Source organism: Syngnathus leptorhynchus, chromosome 1 (assembly GCF_054491065.1).
Source record: "Syngnathus leptorhynchus isolate UIUO chromosome 1, UIUO_Slep, whole genome shotgun sequence".
In the NCBI taxonomy this organism is placed as follows: Eukaryota; Metazoa; Chordata; class Actinopteri; order Syngnathiformes; family Syngnathidae; genus Syngnathus; species Syngnathus leptorhynchus.
The window spans coordinates 16629007-16645492 of record NC_141195.1 but is presented as its reverse complement, the minus strand read 5'-3'; the positions used below and the strand labels follow the sequence as shown (position 1 = coordinate 16645492).

Genomic DNA, 16486 nt, shown 5'->3' with positions numbered 1-16486 from the left:
CTTCCTTTTCCCCTGTTCTCAATAAACATGCTTGGCTTAACTCTTCACTCTTGTTTGATTTTGCTTCTCTTTCAGTGTGTTTGTTGCCACTTACAGTGGTGCATTGTGATTCAAATGATCTGGCTTATGAGCTTTTTTAAGATTACAAGCCATGGTTCTTAAAAGTAGACTTGCACCATTTATTGACTGGTTTCTGTTTTTGAGAACTTTGATCGCACCAAGCAAAAGTACAGTCACTAAGTATTTTTTATTTCAGCATTTATTGACAGTCATCTATTTCAACAATATGCGCAAAGGCCCTTCTCCTACAGGCTGATCCGCTTGATGGAACCCACCCTCGGACTTGAGCTGCCCCATTCGTTGAAGTGCCCGTATTTCCCAGGGCGCACCAGATACTGCCGCCCCCTGTAGTGCGGGTGCTCGAAGAGGAGCCAGTGGCTTTCGATGTTTTGGCAGGAGTGGATATTGTTATGGTGGAAGCGTTCGTACAGCGAAGGGCAGTCGTCCGTGAGTTCCATGGTTTGACCCTTGAACTCCGGGCGCTCGTAGATGACAAGTCTGTGAGAACCTTGAAGCTGAGGAAACCAGAAGATGATCCATTAGTCGTCAGTCGTACAGTGTTTAGCATTTAAACATTTATTAGATATCCTACTATTGTTTTTGTACGAGTATGTTCTTTGTCATCATTAGCGATAATAAAACAACCAAACTAGTAGGGCAACTACATCCTACCAATAAATCTACTAAAACAACTCTGTGTTACTAGTAATAGAAAACTGTGCACTAGTTCATATCTGTGTCTCTAATACAACTACAGCACAAGTGTTAATTAGCAACATTTTATAATATCACCATCATAGTACTAGTAGCACACAGTTATCAACTAGTGCATATTAAGGCCTACTAGCATGCCAAAATTACGAGTGAGGTGAATTGTCTTTTTACATTCTCGTCCATGGACCTCAAGGGACAAAGAGCGCACAAATACACGGACAATCCAGAGCACCGTAGGATATTCAATAAATGTTTAGATAGATTGATTTCTGCTGACATTTACTTTAGGTATCATGTGGCAGGATCTCACGCAGTCGTTGAATCCCATCCATCGTTGATAGTCTGAATAGTCGCCTTTCTTCAGGAAGTACTGATAACCCGAAAAGTTGGGTTTCTCATACACCATCCATTCACCGCTTTCCACCCTGATGGAGTTGCAGCGACTGAAGTGCGAGTGTAGGTCAGGACATTCGCTGCTGCACTCGTAGGAGCGGCCCTGGAAATTTCGATCCTCGTAAAATGTGATCTAGAAGCAGACGGCGTGAGAAGAGTTAAGCAATATCCAGAAGCTGGTTTCAGATGGGATCGAACAGCGTTGCGTTGGATGTGACCGAGAAATAACCCGAAGAGATAAATTGCAAAAACAAGTTTAGCCTCACCTTGCCCATTGTGTCACTGACCCGGTCGCACTCCAACTGCTGCTTCTGGCCCTTTATAACCCACCAGTGACCCGTGTCATTGTGGCTGGCAACAATGAGTGGGCCGGTCAGCACTTTCTCGCCAACAATACATATTTTTGCACTTTCTGTGCCTGGATAGCTTTTTGCTTTGCCTTTGACGAAGCCCGTACATCATGGGTGTCAAACACAAGGCACGGGGGGCAGATACGGCCCGCCACATCATTGTAGGTGGCCCGCAATGTTTGAAAATGATTGCATGTGCAAAGATTGACAACTACGTAGTACTGAATTATGGAGCTAAACTATTCAATTGTTTTTCACCATTTTCAGGTTTTCTGCGTTTCATGGGGGGGCTAAGATGGTACCTAATGACACTTTAAAAAAAAAAAAAAAAAAAGCTAGGAAACTATGGCTACACCCCATAAATACAGCGTTTCTGGATGTCACAATTTACAGAACAGCTTGGTGTTGGTATTTAAATTCCCCAGTTAGTAAGTGACAACACAGACGAGCCTGGGTGTTTCATAAGTCAGTTTATCCATAATTATTTATCCTTATTGTAAGACGGCAAGTTTGGTAGCTGGGAAAATAGGTATTTGTTTATTATATGATGGCACAATGTGAAGATGTTGCACATATTTTTAAAATAAAATAATTTATCCATATTTCACATCATTATTGTATTATTTCACTTTTTAAGCTAATGCAATCCGTTAATTAGTAATACAGACATTTTTATATACAGGGGATGTAAAAGGTCTACATACCCCATTTTGTAAGATTTGGATCAAACATTTTAACCCCCCAAATTATTATTTTTCTGATGAAAATTAAAAACATTTTCTTAAAGAAATTTGCCTTTACGCTCCTAATTATTATTATTATTTTTTCTCATTCTTATGCCATTAGGGGTACACGTAGTAGTTGTTTTTAGGATCAAGAGGGAGAAATGAAATCTCTGGACACAAGATGTTGGAAAACTCTTGCTAATGAAGACCACCTACGGCGTAGGTCCTACGCCAATGTTTTCTTCCTCAAGTGTGTCAAGTCAAGTTTATCCCCGGAGCTTAACTCCCAAGTTTTAGATACAATTCAAAAAATTTACACACTTCACACTTTCATGAATATTTTATTCTATATTTTCATAAGGAAGCACAAGAATGAAGAAAACAAGAGGAGCGCTCGCTCACCCAGTAGCAGCTTTTCTTCAGTGTTTCGGAAGACAGAAATGTCTCTTCAACCTTTTTAGATTTAGCAACAGGGCAACATTGCTATTTTTTTCTACGCTATTCATGTTTTTGCTTTTGTTTGTCCTCACTGTGACAGTCACTCTCAGCTCGGCTTTACGAGAACAAAAGCGTGCCTCCCAAAGTGACGATGCTGTGTTTTTCATGGAGAGCAAAAAAACAAGAGGTGAAATTTGTTTCTTTTCAAAATCAGCTTTAAGTCCGTGTATATACTATCGTGACAATCAGCGACCTTTATTTTCTGTAGTACCGCAGAATATTCAACTCATTGCCTAATGATGACATGAGACTTCATGATCTCAGAGGAAGCCGTTTCACTGTGTTTGGAATTTGGCCTTTTGATAACCATTAGTTTTAGTTTTTTAAAATTAGTATTATAACCATAACCAAAGACTGATCTAATAATGACCCAGTGACTATATGTGGATAAACATATGATTATTTAATGCCACATAATGAAAACACAGGTCACTTTCAAGGACTCTTTATGATTTTTTTTTATTCTAATTCAACACGAATGGCAATCAGCACACATCCATGATGCGTCGAATGGAGCTGATTCTCATAACGTTGCTCAAGCCGCTCTCCCGCAGGCTCTTGTGCTCTCCGGGTCTCACGTAGATCATACGTCCACGGAAGTTGGGCTGCTCAAACAGCAGCCAGTGGCCCTCCAGCACGTTGCAGGATTGGCAGTCGGACATGTACAGGCGGTCTTGCAGCGACTCGCAGTCCTCCAGCAGCTCCTGCATCTGGCCCCCGAAATTCTCCAGCTCGTAGATCTTCACCCTAAACTGTCCCCTGTGCTGTTGGACCGAAAACAGATGTGACGGCTCAGAACCTCGCAACCCGGGAATAAATTCTCACCATGGGGATCAGACGACAAGAGCGAACGGTGTCCATCACCACCGCCCCGATGCCGGTCATGCTTCCGACGCGCATCAGGTCGGGGTACTCGCCCCTCTTCAGGAAAACCTGGTTTCCCATGAAGTTGGAGCGATCGTACAGGACGAAGCATCCGTTCTCCACCCGGCAAGAGCTGCAGCGGCTCAGGTGCAGGTGGATGTCGGAGCAGTCGCTGCTGCACTCATAAGAGCGACCCTGGAAGTTCTTTTCCTCGAACAAAACAATCTACGCAGAAGACACAAAGCACCAAAGGTGAAAGATTTTGCCATCACGACACGTAATAACGACGGGACGGCTGTTACCCTGCCCATGGTGACGCTTGTAGTTGTTGCACTCATGCCAACAAGCGAGCCCCCTTTTATAGTGACAACCTTGGGCACCTTTGTGTAAAACCTCATGACTCATCCAAAGTGCAGTTGGCCCGCATTCTCTTGTTATTGTGCACCGGCCGCATTTTGGAGAGGGAATGCAAGCTCATCACAGAAGCTCCGCGCTCCTCAGATGACCTCTTACTAACTGTACAGCCGATCCTCTATGGAGGAGTTTCCAGCCGGTTTGAGGCCTTTTGTGTCAGGCCACCACATTGATCTCGATAGTTGATTTTTGCAGCATTAAACATCCGATTGTAACAAAAGCCACATTCTGACTTACAGTACAGTCATGTCTGTCACCCTATAGTGAGTGATACAACCCGGCACACAATTTAGAGTGATGACACCAGGGCTTTAGCATTAGGCCTGCGAGATGTATAAAAAGGCACCTGGGGTGGATGCCCAAAGTGTACATCTGCAGTTATCTCACAAATACCATGACCATGGGAAGGGTAAGTGAGAAACGGTGATGGAAAAAAAAAATCACAATGCAAAGAAAGTAATTGATCTTATTGACAAATGTCTTTGACAGATCATCTTCTATGAGGACCGCAACTTCCAGGGTCGCTCCTACGAGACCAGCAGCGACTGCTCGGAGCTGACCACCTACCTGAGCAGGTGCAACTCCTGCCGGGTGGAGAGTGGCCTCTTCATGGTCTATGAGAAGCCCAACTTCAAGGGTCACCAGGTGCTGGTCAGAAGGGGCGAATATCCAGACAGCCAGCGTCTGATGGGAATCAGTATGAGTGACTGCATTAGATCTTCGCGTATGATCCCTCTGGTAGGTGTATGTGCTATGTATTCCTTCAAGACAACGCTTGCTGGAAAGATCAATCAATCAACCAACCAACCAATCAATCAATCAATCAATCAACCAATCAATCAATCAATCAATCAATCAATCAATCAATCAATCAATCAATCAATCAATCAATCAATCGCTCCAACTCGTCCCACAGCATAGAGGACAATTCCGAGTGAGGCTCTACGAGAAGGAGAACTTCGGAGGCCAGATGCACGAGCTGACCGACGACTGCGACAACGTGGACCGCCTGCGCATGTCCGACTGTCAGTCCTGCAACGTGATGGAGGGCCACTGGCTGATGTTCGAGCAACCCAACTTCCGAGGAAAGATGCTGTACCTGAAGCCCGGCGAACACCGCAACCTACGCGAACTGGGAGCCAGTAACATTATCCGACTGAGCTCCATCCGGCGCATCACGGACACCTGTTAGTTGCTTCTGTCATTCATTGAATAAAGCAAGATGAAATTTCAATCTCTGAAATCAGATTCTCATTTTTGCCTAATGCATGAAGTCTAGTAGTGGCATAGTTTTGAAGTATAGAGTCTGAATATAGGTCTATCCTTGCTTTTGTGGTTCTGGAACATTGGCCTTTCTGTCAGAGGATAGAATTCCCCAAAATATTTTGTCAAGCATCCAATGAAATGACTTGGATTTCAGCACTTCCGTTCTGGACGTACAGTTTGGACATATTACCCAGTGTTTTCAGTTCACTCCATTTTGGCTAGCCCAAAGCAACTCTCAGCACTCTCAAGCGATGTTTGAGGCAAGTTTGCAACTTCTAGTTTGTTTTTGTTCTGCCCCATTCACGGCCAGTTATCATGTGCCCGCACAGTAAACAAAAGGTTTTTTTGCCACCCACCCATCAAGGGCTACCACTGCCCCCCTGTTCCAGCACATATTTGATAGGAGTTCATTATCGCAGAGGAACAATAGTCCATCAAACACCACCGGGTCATTTTGCTGATATGTAAATCCACCTCATCTGGGTATCAAAGGCTCGCCTCACTCTGCACATTTTGTTTATCGATAAATACTTTGACGGGGCTTCAGCAAGGACCGAGCATCGCTGAGCATCACCATGGGGAAGGTGAGATGAAACTCATTGGAGCACATGTACGACAGGAAGCCATTTGAGCATTTACTTGATTTCCCGCTAATTGTACTCATTTTTTTTCACGAGGAAGACAATTCAGTACACTAGTAGGAGGTCATGACAATGCTTCAAGAGTATGTTTGTTTCCTGACTCCAAGAGACTCACAATTATCTCTTTGCCAAAGATCACCTTCTACGAGGAGAAGAAATTCCTGGGCCGCTGCTACAACTGCAGCAGCGACTGTGCAGACCTGCACTCCTACTTCTCCCGATGCAGCTCCATCCGGGTGGAGAGCGGCGTGTGGGTGATCTACGAGAAGCCCAACTACAAGGGCTTCCAGTACATCCTCTACCCGGGCGAGTATGCCGACAACCAGCAGTGGATGGCCTTCAGCGACAACGTTAAATCCTGCCGCACCATCAAGAATGTAAGAGTCACAAGCTCACTGATCAAAGAGAACTTTATTTCAATCAGAACAAAACAGAAGAGAAGACATACATTAGACCCAGGGTCCCAACAATGATGTTGTTTACATCAGTTCTGCTGAGGATGTGCTCATATTTTTTTTCTCCTCCGCCAGCTGGTTGAAAAGGTTTTAGTAACAGTGCCGTAAGCATGTTGAGCGACACAAACAGAGGGAATTATTCTTTCCTGTGCTCTCAGGTTTATGGCAACGCGTGGAAGCTGAGGCTGTACGAGAGACCAAACTTTGGCGGCCAGATGGTGGAATGCACCGACGACTGTCCCTCGCTGTATGACACCTACAAGGTGCGCGAGGCCTACTCTTGCGTGGTGAGCGACGGCGCCTGGGTGTTCTACGACCTCCCTAACTACAGGGGTCATCAGTACCTCCTGGAGCAGGGCGAGTATCGGCAGCACGACGACTGGGCCGCCTCCTCTCCCGGCATCGGCTCCTTCCGCAGGGTCACAGAATTTTAGTCTCCTTTCCCAAAGCACCAATAAATGATCAACTGACTCAGACTTTGCTTATTTTCGAGTCTTTTGGATGGCTCACATCCACGACGTTTATATTACATTAGACAGACAATCTTTAACAGTGTTTGTGCAGCATCACTGGATAATAATATTTGCATAGCATTCAACTCTCAATATTGCTCCTAACCTATTAATTTTTCCTCTATGATTTATGTTATGTTTTATCTGAGGGTTTAAGGAAAAACCTTCCCCCCAAAATGAGAAATTTACGATCAAGATGAACTAGTACAGGAACTAACCAATGAGTGTGATGCGTAAATCTTGGTGTGATGAGAGGAGGCGTCCCTGTAGAGGTGTGCATAAGAATAACTGGATGGATGAAAACCCTAACCCTATTTTGAAACCCGAGTTTGAAACCCTAGTTTGAAACCCTAACCCCAATTTGAAACTCTAGTTTGAAACCCCAACCCTGTTTTAATCAAATGAGAAAGGTTTGCTTTTAGTTTGATACTTCTTTGTCGATTGTTTATGTGCACTAATTATAAATAAATCAATATTAAATTACCGCTTTTATTTTCCTGTATTTAGTCTTCAAACTGTGCACACGTTAGGGTGATTGTATATGAAATAATGTACACCGTTTCAAGAATCAAACTCTCAATCTGGGTAATACAGTACACATCCACTCCACACCAGTAGGTGGCTGTAATGCACCAAAATATTTTTTTTTTTAAACCACTTATAAACAGTAAGCGAAGAAGAATAAGCGCGCTGAGACAAAAACATGTCGACGGAGCTTTTCCGTATGGTGGAGTGTTGAGGGGTGACGGCGGCTCTCGTAGCATTATGGCAACACCCCTGAAAAGAATTAAACTCCGCCATGCCGACCAAAGTTCATCAGACAGCGTCTCCTCCGGGAGTCAGCCCAGTGGAGCCAACGAGGCTGGCTGTCGTTTTGTGGAGGGTGCGGTACTTCGCATCACCATGAAAAACTTCCTGTAAGTTGCTCGTCATAAATGCTACAGTTTCTTTCAAGTCCATGTGGCTTGTATGACACAACTGCGACAATGGCGAAACAAACACGCCGCTTCGACTGATCTATGTATAGCGGTGCCTTGACGACAGTGGTACCTGTTTGAATGGCAGTTGCGAGACCTCGCTTTGCATCCTTCAACCACTCTCCTCACAACACACGCACACACATGAAAAACATCCTCCAGTGGAATATTGAATACCGATGTATGCAAATAAATAAATAAAAATGCAGCACCAGCACAGAATAATTAATTACGGAAATGTAGAATTCTAAAAAAGCTCACTATGCCATTCATATAGCACTTAATGCACACGTCACTTGAAGGAATGCTAATTTACACAGAAAGTTTGCACATGATTGTTTTGGAATTATTAGACGAAGTTTATGATCGGCAGATGGGTTGAATCAACATAACATGCAACGTGCAATATTTACGTTGGCTGTTCTTTTTAGGTGTGTGCATGTGGTGAATGTTTGAAGTGTGTGCAACTGTGGATGTTTGACTTCTCTAGTGTTCAGGGTAATAGTGTCTGGGGATAAAGATCTTTGATTGATTGATTTAACATGTGAAGTCACTGATAGTGTAGGAATACACACGGCTGTGTGCAAGCAGCGTGGGGTCGATTCCAGCTCAGTGGTGGTATGCATGTGGTTGTGGCTGGTTGTTCGTCCCTTATCAACATCAGGTTAAAAGATTGGAAAATAAAATCAGTTATGTAATTGTAAAGCAATAGGTTTAAAAACAACAAAGCACTCAAATGTGTATATATATATATATATATTGTTATTATTTATTAATTAAATATTACATTCTTGCTGATAAGGTTATTCTTTGTTCTTTTTCAGTTTACTGTACGTATTAAAATGTCATCTTACTCTGCTGTGCATTTCTCTTGCTCTTAAAGGACGTACGACTACACGGTGGTACATCCTGGACCAAATCTGAACATGGTTATCGGAGCAAATGGAACCGGCAAGTCCAGCATTGTATGTGCAATCTGTCTAGGCCTGGCAGGAAAGACCACCATCCTGGAAAGAGACGACAAGGTCAAAAGTTACAGTCCACTAAGTGTGATAAAATGTTTACATTACATTGAAAGGACACTGAAAGATGCTTTTTGTGCTCTTTTAAAGACCATTGTTGACATCATTACAGTATCAATAATGACTTTGTCTTCTAGATCGGGGGCTACGTGAAACGAGGATGTGACCAAGGATTTGTTGAAATTGAACTGTAAGTGGCTTGTGACAAGATGTAATTTCAGACATAAAAATGCTCTCTACTAAAGTGAGATGGGTCGTGTGTTATGGAGCAGTAGAGCTTCCTTCCACAAACCCCGTGATGGCGGTTGGCTTACCAGTTTGACCCTTTTAGAGACTGCTACGCTTTCCTTTTTGGACATTTAACAAAAATATGAGCACGAGAGTGTTAAAATGATATGCCATTCTTCAACATTCTGCAGTTGTTTCGGTTGCTGTTTGCCTTTTATCAACTTCATTTAGAAATTGCTACAAAAATAATATCTCCCGATCACACACTCAAATTCTTTTCAGTTTCAAGAGTGGTGGGAATATAATAATTAACCGAGAGATCCACGTGGCAACCAACCAGTCAGTGTGGAGGCTGAATGGAAAAACTTGTACCCAGAAAACAGTGGAGGAAGAAGTCAAAGCTCTGCAAATTCAAGTGAACAACCTTTGCCAGTTCATGCCTCAGGTATCTTTCAGTCAGTCAGTAACCCTAACCCAGCAAAACATCTGTGTCAATCTTTTCGGACTTGCCTTTAATGCCTTCGGTTCCTCCGCGGCAGGAAAAAGTGGGGCAATTTGCCAAAATGTCCAAAATCGAATTGCTGGAGGCGACCGAGAAGTCTGTGGGTCCGCCTCACTTGTTTGAGTATCACTGCGAGCTCAAAACCTTTCGCAACAAAGAGAGAGAAATGGAGGTAAACACGTTGTTTTCTTCAGTGTGACTGATGCTCTCTTTAAAACGTCTCCATGAAAGATGAGAACAAAGAATCCAAAATAACTGGAATTTTTATTCCATTGTATAATTTTTTTCAGAATGTTATAAAGGAGAAAAACAGCTATCTGGAGAAAAGCAAGCAGAGATACGAGAGAAACAAACTTGACGAGACTCGCTATTATGAGAAGAAGAGGCATCTGGATGTGATTGAGTTGATTGAGAAGAAGACACTCTGGGTGGTGAGTAGGCTAACAAAGGGCTGGAAAAATTACAGTCAATGTACAGGGAATGTTATATTTTGAGCCAGATACATGGAGGGAAATTAACTGGGAATTAAGGGTAATTTAATGGAACCATATGTTTCAGTATAAATCCATCTGCTTGTAGGAGTACGAAACCAACCGGAAGGAGCTTGAGGGTGTGAAGAAGGAACGAGATGAGGTGAAAAGGGAGCTCTCTGGCCTCAAGCAGTCCCAACTGCCCATAATGACCAAGATCCGGGCCATTGAAGAGCAGCTGAAGCCTAGTGACACGCAAATAAAGTCAAAGGTGACCCATTGTGGATTCTTCACAAAGCATAAATATCTTACAAAATCTACAGTCATGCTTTTTTTCTGCGGATGGGCGGATTTCCGACCCAAACAACCATTCTCGAGATAGGCGCAGAACTGTTTTTTTTTTTTTATAGGGTGGGGTGGGACTGTAACATTGTAGCAAGGCAAGCCTTAAAGCCAGATGCTTGCCAGAAGTATTTGTAAGATGCCATTTTGTTAACATTTTCAATGGATAATGTCCAAAAGCATTTTACTGTATCTGTGTTATATTCCCCAGTTGAAATGTGCAGTGTCATCTCATATTTTTGTTAAATAATTTTCACTTTCAGAGTGCTGCCATCAAAGAAGCTTCTTTAAAATGCAAACAAAAACAAGATCAATTGGATCGACTCTTCAAAGAGGTGAGTGACTAAATGCATTTCTCTGCCAAGGTGGTGGCTTGCATGTCAACACTAAGTAGTTATTACAAAAAAAAAAACAAGTATATTTCATCAAACCAAAAATGTTGCAAAATAATCTATGCACCCTCAATTTAATTTCAGCTATAAATCTTATAATGCATTTCTGGTTTATCCTAAAATTTCACAAAAAATTCCAAACTTCTTAGAATTAGTTTGAAAACAATTTTGCAATGTATTAAATTGTTTACAAAAAATGACTGCTGCTCTCCACAGATTGAAGACATAAAGCAGGCATTTAGAATGAAACAAACGGAGGAAGAAGATCAGAGGAAGCGTATCATAAATGTAAAACTGATGATCGAGGACTTAAAAGTTGGGCTTGCTGAAATCCAAAACCAGCCCGACGTGACGCCGAGGATCAGTGAAGTCAATGCCGAGTTGAGGCACATCCAACTGGAGAAGAGCAAAGTGGAAGAGGAGAAAACCAACCTGTGTCGTGAGAAGAACAACCTTGTTGCGGAGATGAGAAGTGAGTATCAAGGGCGTGTGATAGTGGGAGCACCAAATGAATTTATTTTGTGGCGATTGACAGTGTTGGAGAAAAAGCTCGGCGACATGAATAACATGATGATGGTAAGAGAGGAGAAGCTGCGTGGGCGCCACAGGGACACACACACAGCCTTGCAGTGGCTCAGGCAGAACCGACACCTCTTCAGCGGGAACGTCTACGAGCCTTTGATGCTTGTGGTGAGTCGACCGTGTACAATCGTCGCCGACGAGTCACAAAGTTGTCTCCTTGTCGAGTATGCCTTTCGAATTTGCTCCCTCAGATTAACATGAAAGATCACCGCTTTGCCAAGTACATGGAGAACCACATCGCCTTCAATGACCTCAGGGCGTTTGTCTTCCAGAGGAAGGATGACATGGCAAATTTCATGAAAGAGGTGAAGACGCTTCTGATTATTCTAGCGTGGCAACGTCATAGGCAAATCTGATACAAATCAACTTCAAAGCCCAGAAAATGTCTTAAGTGTGAATGTGTCTGACTCCAGGTGCGTGACAACATGAACTTGAGAGTCAATGCTATTATTGCTCCAAGAGAGACGTGCTCAAGAATGACTCCATCGCGGCATATCGAGTCCTTGAGGTGAGTGTTAAAAACAAAATCATTATGAATGGGTTAGAAAGTCGGGACGTTAACCCAGTGACCTCTACATTGGAGCGAACAAGCAATCCTTAAACTCCTTTCCCACTTATGGGCAAAGTTTTCTGACTGCTGGTGAATGTATGTATCACCTGCTTGCAACAATGTCCTGACATCTCTGCTTCAAAGATTGTGTGATTCTTTGAGAAGAGTGGCCATTGTTTTACCACCAGGTGAATGACCAAACAGTCACTCAGCAGAGACATATTTAGGGAGACCCCTCACGTAAAATGCTCAACTAAAGAGGCCTTTTGGATCAGTCCCACCTCTAACGTCAATGTATTTTTTCAGCAGATGTTTTTTTTTTTTTTTTTTGCACATTTATAATTCCCCTCGTTTGTCACTGCAGGCGATTTGGGTTCTTCACCTATCTGCGCGAGACCTTCGATGCCCCCGATGAGGTGATGAGTTACCTCTGTCATCAGTATAAAGTGCACGAGATCCCCATCGGCAACGAGCAGACTGAAGCCATGCTAAATACGGTAATAACTTTACAGAACTGTAAAAAGTCACGTTGGATAAGATCCAGGAATGAGGTTTGAATTTTTTTGCAGGTGATACAGGAGCCCTACATCAAGGTGATGTACACAAATGACCAGAAGTACACGATAAAGAAGTCCTTCTACTCCAACATTACTGCTACCAAAAATACAACCGTGTATCCACCCAAGTACCTCGGTATCACAGTGGACACTGAGCAGAAGATGCAGCTGGAGCAGCAGATGAAGGTGAGAGACACCTACTTGGGTGTTTAAGTGCACTCAACGATAACTCGAGGATTTGTAACTGATCTATGTTTTCGGCAGGGCCGGATGTCTATCTGGCCCATTTTTAGATGTCCTAAAGTACTCATAAAGAGAATCTGAGCACCCACCTCCAATTTTAGAGCTCCTTATATTATTATTGTTTTTAATTAGTAATCGACACCATTTACGCAGATTTGCCAGTCCAGGGTTCGAGACATTGATGAGCAGCTGAACCAGCTGCAAAAAGAAGCGACCACCCTGGATCGTCGTGAGAATGAACTGTTAACAGAGAAGAAGAGGCTCTTGGAATTAAAGGGCAAAAAGAGACAACTGGAGCAGAAAATCAACAACAAACAGGACAGGTATGATCAAACCCACTGATGCCTCTTCTCACGTGAGCTACCCTAACGTTTGGACTACAAGCTTAAACAATTTTTGACATCATTAATCACTTCATTTAGCGGGTGCGGCTTACAAAACAGTACAGATGCCCTTTTTAGGATATTCATTTAGTGTCTGATGGCCTATTTACGTGTGTTTTAGACTGAGGGAGCTGGAGCAAAGTGGAATTGACCTGAAGAAGATTGAGGCAGAGACAAAAGAGAAAATAAGTGCTGTCAATTCCAAGAAGACATCTATAGTTACTGAGTTATTGGCACAAATTAAGGTAAAGCTGAAAGAAGCAGAATGCCCTTGCTGCAACTCTGATACTTCTGACATCCACTTGATCTCCCAGCCCATTCTTCCCTTACTTGTGAACAAAACCCCGAGTATTACGCAAACTCATCCACTCGAGGCACAAATGTATCCCAAACCTGAAGAGGGCAACGTGTTCTCTAGACAATTGGTGATTTTAAGCATACACGCTGCTGCCGCAAATTGCTCTGACAGGACTTGAATGTCACCTTGATGAAGCCAACAGAAGGACATCATCTGCAAAAAGCTGATGCCAGGACCTAAAAATTAGAAATGGAAAAAGCCTGAAAATTGATCTGGTTTGAAGATTGTTCCTTTGAGTTGTCTGGGTGTTCCTTGTAATTGTGAGGATGTCATTGTGACTTCAGTTGTTGCTCATGGGTCTGCCCGTCTCTAGCTGAGAGCCAAGTTGACCATGGAGAAGGTGTATCTGGCCTTGGAGATGGTGGCGCTGTTGGCAGAGAAGACTAAGCTGGGGGACATTTGTCGAGAAAACACAAGTGCACTCAAAGAGATCAGTGTAAGTATTTAATGACCCGCCAACAGCCGCTCTCCATCTTCTACCTTTGTGTTCTTGATGTAATATTGAAGGTGCGTGTTTGTGTAGGACAAATGCAGCCGGCTGGAGGAGAGTACAGTCCTGCTCAAACAACAATGCAAAGAGAGCATGAAGAAAGCCAAATCAATCTGCCGGATGAAGCCCGACGAGGCGTTACCGCAGCACCTCCATCATGTCGGTCTCCCACACCAAATATTCCATTTGTCGTGTGATCCCATTGGTACTACGGTACGTACTTGTTTTGCGATTGCAGGCTTTCACTAAGCTGCCCGACACGCTGGACGAGTTGAAGGTCATGTTGAATGAAGAGCAGTCCAGGGCCGAGTGCTTTCCGGGACTCAGTAATAAGGTAAGGAGTCATACCTGACGAACGGTGAATCGGCCCTGCTTATCTGATGTTAAAGCAATTCTAAGTGAAAGACAAGCTCGGTATGTTAGGGAAGAGCGAAATAATCAGAAGCCTTTATTTTTTTAAGGAACAGGCTCTAAAAAGAGTTTGAAATTTTATTGAAATTTTTTGGGATGATTTGTGGTCTTTTCATGGCTTAAAGTATGATTAGGTCCAAACATTTTTAGAGGTGCGTCCCTTTTCTTCTTTGTGGCATAGCAAAGTTTGACATCAGTATTTGACTGAAACTCAGAAGCTGCTTAAACAAAAGCATTTATTGTGTCTGACCTTGATTGTGGTTGTGTTTGAGGTTGTGGAGGAGTGCAAGAAGCGAGAGCAGGAAATCAGAGAGTTGGAACAAGAGGTGGCTGAGAAGAACGCGGCCTTCACTGCTTTCAGACAAAAGATGTCACAGGTACATCACACATTTCAGTCACACATGCCTTTTGGGTCAAATATCAGCATGATGCTAAAATGCACTGTAACCTTCAGTGTATTTACTTATTTTAACCTCTAAAAAAAAAAAAAAAGATCAAACATAAAACAATAATTATAAATATTCTATTTTATTAGTGATATTTGTATTGATAATGCTAGATCAATAAATTATTAATTACAAATCGTACATCATCGTTAAAATTGACACTCACACTAGAGTAGAAGTCGCAGAACCAGCCAACATATAAAAAAGGAAAGTGCAAAAGTCTAAAAGACTCAATCTATATTTCAATGTGTATGTGTCCGCATGTCTGTCTGTCTGTCTGTGTGTGTTTGCACAGGCCAAAGAAAACTGGCTTAACCCTCTGAAACAGCTGGTGGAACAAATCAACGACAAGTTCAGTGATTTCTTCCACGCCATGAAGTGTGCAGGAGAAGTGGATTTGCACTTTGAAAACGAGGTAGCACACTTTGTTCTTACCTTTGACCTCCTCTTTTTAAGCATGTGTGTCTTTTTTTTGTTTTGTTTTGTTTTCTTCACACGATTTTTAAAGAGAGCGCTCATATGAACATGGCGACGGTAGGGGTAGTGGTGGTGGTAGTAGAAGACGAAGAAATCAACTTCACTGCAGTGTTCCTCAGCATGGCGAATGTCTCGTGTGATGCACACGTTATCCAAAGACTCAACACAAGCTGCCGTGCGGTATTTTTGTGTAGCACCGGCGCCAGCCTCAGTGAGCTTCCCGATTGGCCGTGATGGTTAAATTTCGACACATTATTTGGATGTGCGCAGGAGGAATACGACAAGTATGGCATCAACATTCGGGTCAAGTTCCACGAGAGCAGTCAACTGCATGAACTGACGCAATTCTATCAGAGTGGGGGAGAGCGCAGCGTTTCCACCATGTTATACCTCATGGCCCTGCAGGAGCTCAACCGCTGCCCCTTCAGAGTGGTGGATGAGATCAACCAGGTAACACCTCGCAACTTTTACAATCATCATGCCAATTTTGGTTTGAATCAACAAGAAAAATCCAAGCCCACAATGATTCTTTGGCAGCTCGGCAGTTTCTTTTTTTATCACAATTATATCGACAAGGACGATATGTGACTTGCACTTCTAAGAGTCGCTATCCTATGTCTTTTGGTCTCCTGGTTAGGGTATGGATCCCATCAATGAAAGGAGAGTTTATGACATTCTGGTCAGCACCGCCTGCAAAGAGCAAACGTCGCAGTACTTCTTCATCACACCCAAAGTGAGCGTTTGAAGCGCGGGTTCACGTTTGATAGCGCTTTTTGCCGAAAGTCACTTTTGTCATTTCGGCCCACAGTTGCTGAAGAACCTCAGGTACGTCGACGAGATGACCTTCCTTTGCGTCCACAACGGCCCTTGCATGCTTGGCGCCGACAAGTGGGTTGAGGAGGCGTTCCGTCGACGCGTTGGCAGGAAAAAGCAAACTCGGACTGGATCGAGACCTTGAGTTTTTGCCTTCAGATTCTGTGGCCACATTCACGGTGGTCTGGAAGAAGCTCTGTTAGCATATGCGCCACAGGTGAACGGAGAACAGGAGGTGGAGGTTATCGCGCCTTTGGATGGTATCTGGCTTCATGTTACAATATTACGTTTTGGATGGAGTCATCTGCTCACAATAAATGGCGCTCATTTCCTGTTCCTTTTACTATCACA

General features: G+C 43.2%; 5 protein-coding genes across 5 annotated transcripts; 3 read left to right on the top strand and 2 right to left on the bottom strand.

Annotated features, from left to right (window-relative positions):
* Window positions 1-305: 305 nt before the first annotated feature.
* Window positions 306-1451, bottom strand: LOC147062265 (gamma-crystallin M2-like). The gene is made up of 3 exons (XM_085905252.1): window positions 1434-1451; window positions 1058-1300; window positions 306-575 (listed from the first exon to the last, which is right to left on the bottom strand). Exons 1-3 carry the CDS (start codon window positions 1440-1442, stop codon window positions 306-308), a joined length of 522 nt encoding a protein of 173 aa, XP_085761378.1. The 5' UTR covers window positions 1443-1451.
* A 1774-nt stretch (window positions 1452-3225) lies between these two features.
* Window positions 3226-3951, bottom strand: LOC147062264 (gamma-crystallin M3-like). The gene is made up of 3 exons (XM_085905236.1): window positions 3907-3951; window positions 3566-3829; window positions 3226-3504 (listed from the first exon to the last, which is right to left on the bottom strand). The coding sequence occupies exons 1-3, from the start codon at window positions 3940-3942 to the stop codon at window positions 3226-3228; spliced, it is 579 nt and encodes a 192-aa protein (XP_085761362.1). The 5' UTR covers window positions 3943-3951.
* Window positions 3952-4361: 410 nt separating this feature from the next.
* LOC147062263 (gamma-crystallin M3-like) lies at window positions 4362-5210 on the top strand. Its single transcript, XM_085910998.1, has 3 exons — window positions 4362-4427; window positions 4508-4756; window positions 4935-5210. The coding sequence occupies exons 1-3, from the start codon at window positions 4374-4376 to the stop codon at window positions 5208-5210; spliced, it is 579 nt and encodes a 192-aa protein (XP_085767124.1). The 5' UTR covers window positions 4362-4373.
* Window positions 5211-5856: 646 nt separating this feature from the next.
* On the top strand, window positions 5857-6814 carry LOC147062262 (gamma-crystallin M2-like). Its single transcript, XM_085911050.1, has 3 exons — window positions 5857-5868; window positions 6060-6302; window positions 6539-6814. Exons 1-3 carry the CDS (start codon window positions 5860-5862, stop codon window positions 6812-6814), a joined length of 528 nt encoding a protein of 175 aa, XP_085767176.1. The 5' UTR covers window positions 5857-5859.
* A 751-nt stretch (window positions 6815-7565) lies between these two features.
* On the top strand, window positions 7566-16481 carry smc5 (structural maintenance of chromosomes 5). The gene is made up of 24 exons (XM_085905098.1): window positions 7566-7809; window positions 8753-8894; window positions 9029-9081; window positions 9402-9564; window positions 9659-9793; window positions 9912-10052; window positions 10201-10362; window positions 10697-10768; window positions 11042-11297; window positions 11361-11515; window positions 11599-11712; window positions 11821-11915; window positions 12322-12454; window positions 12527-12700; window positions 12911-13080; window positions 13262-13385; window positions 13812-13934; window positions 14022-14147; window positions 14227-14322; window positions 14672-14776; window positions 15141-15260; window positions 15593-15772; window positions 15960-16055; window positions 16131-16481. Exons 1-24 carry the CDS (start codon window positions 7658-7660, stop codon window positions 16278-16280), a joined length of 3237 nt encoding a protein of 1078 aa, XP_085761224.1. The 5' UTR covers window positions 7566-7657; the 3' UTR covers window positions 16281-16481.
* The last annotated feature ends 5 nt before the right edge of the window (window positions 16482-16486 follow it).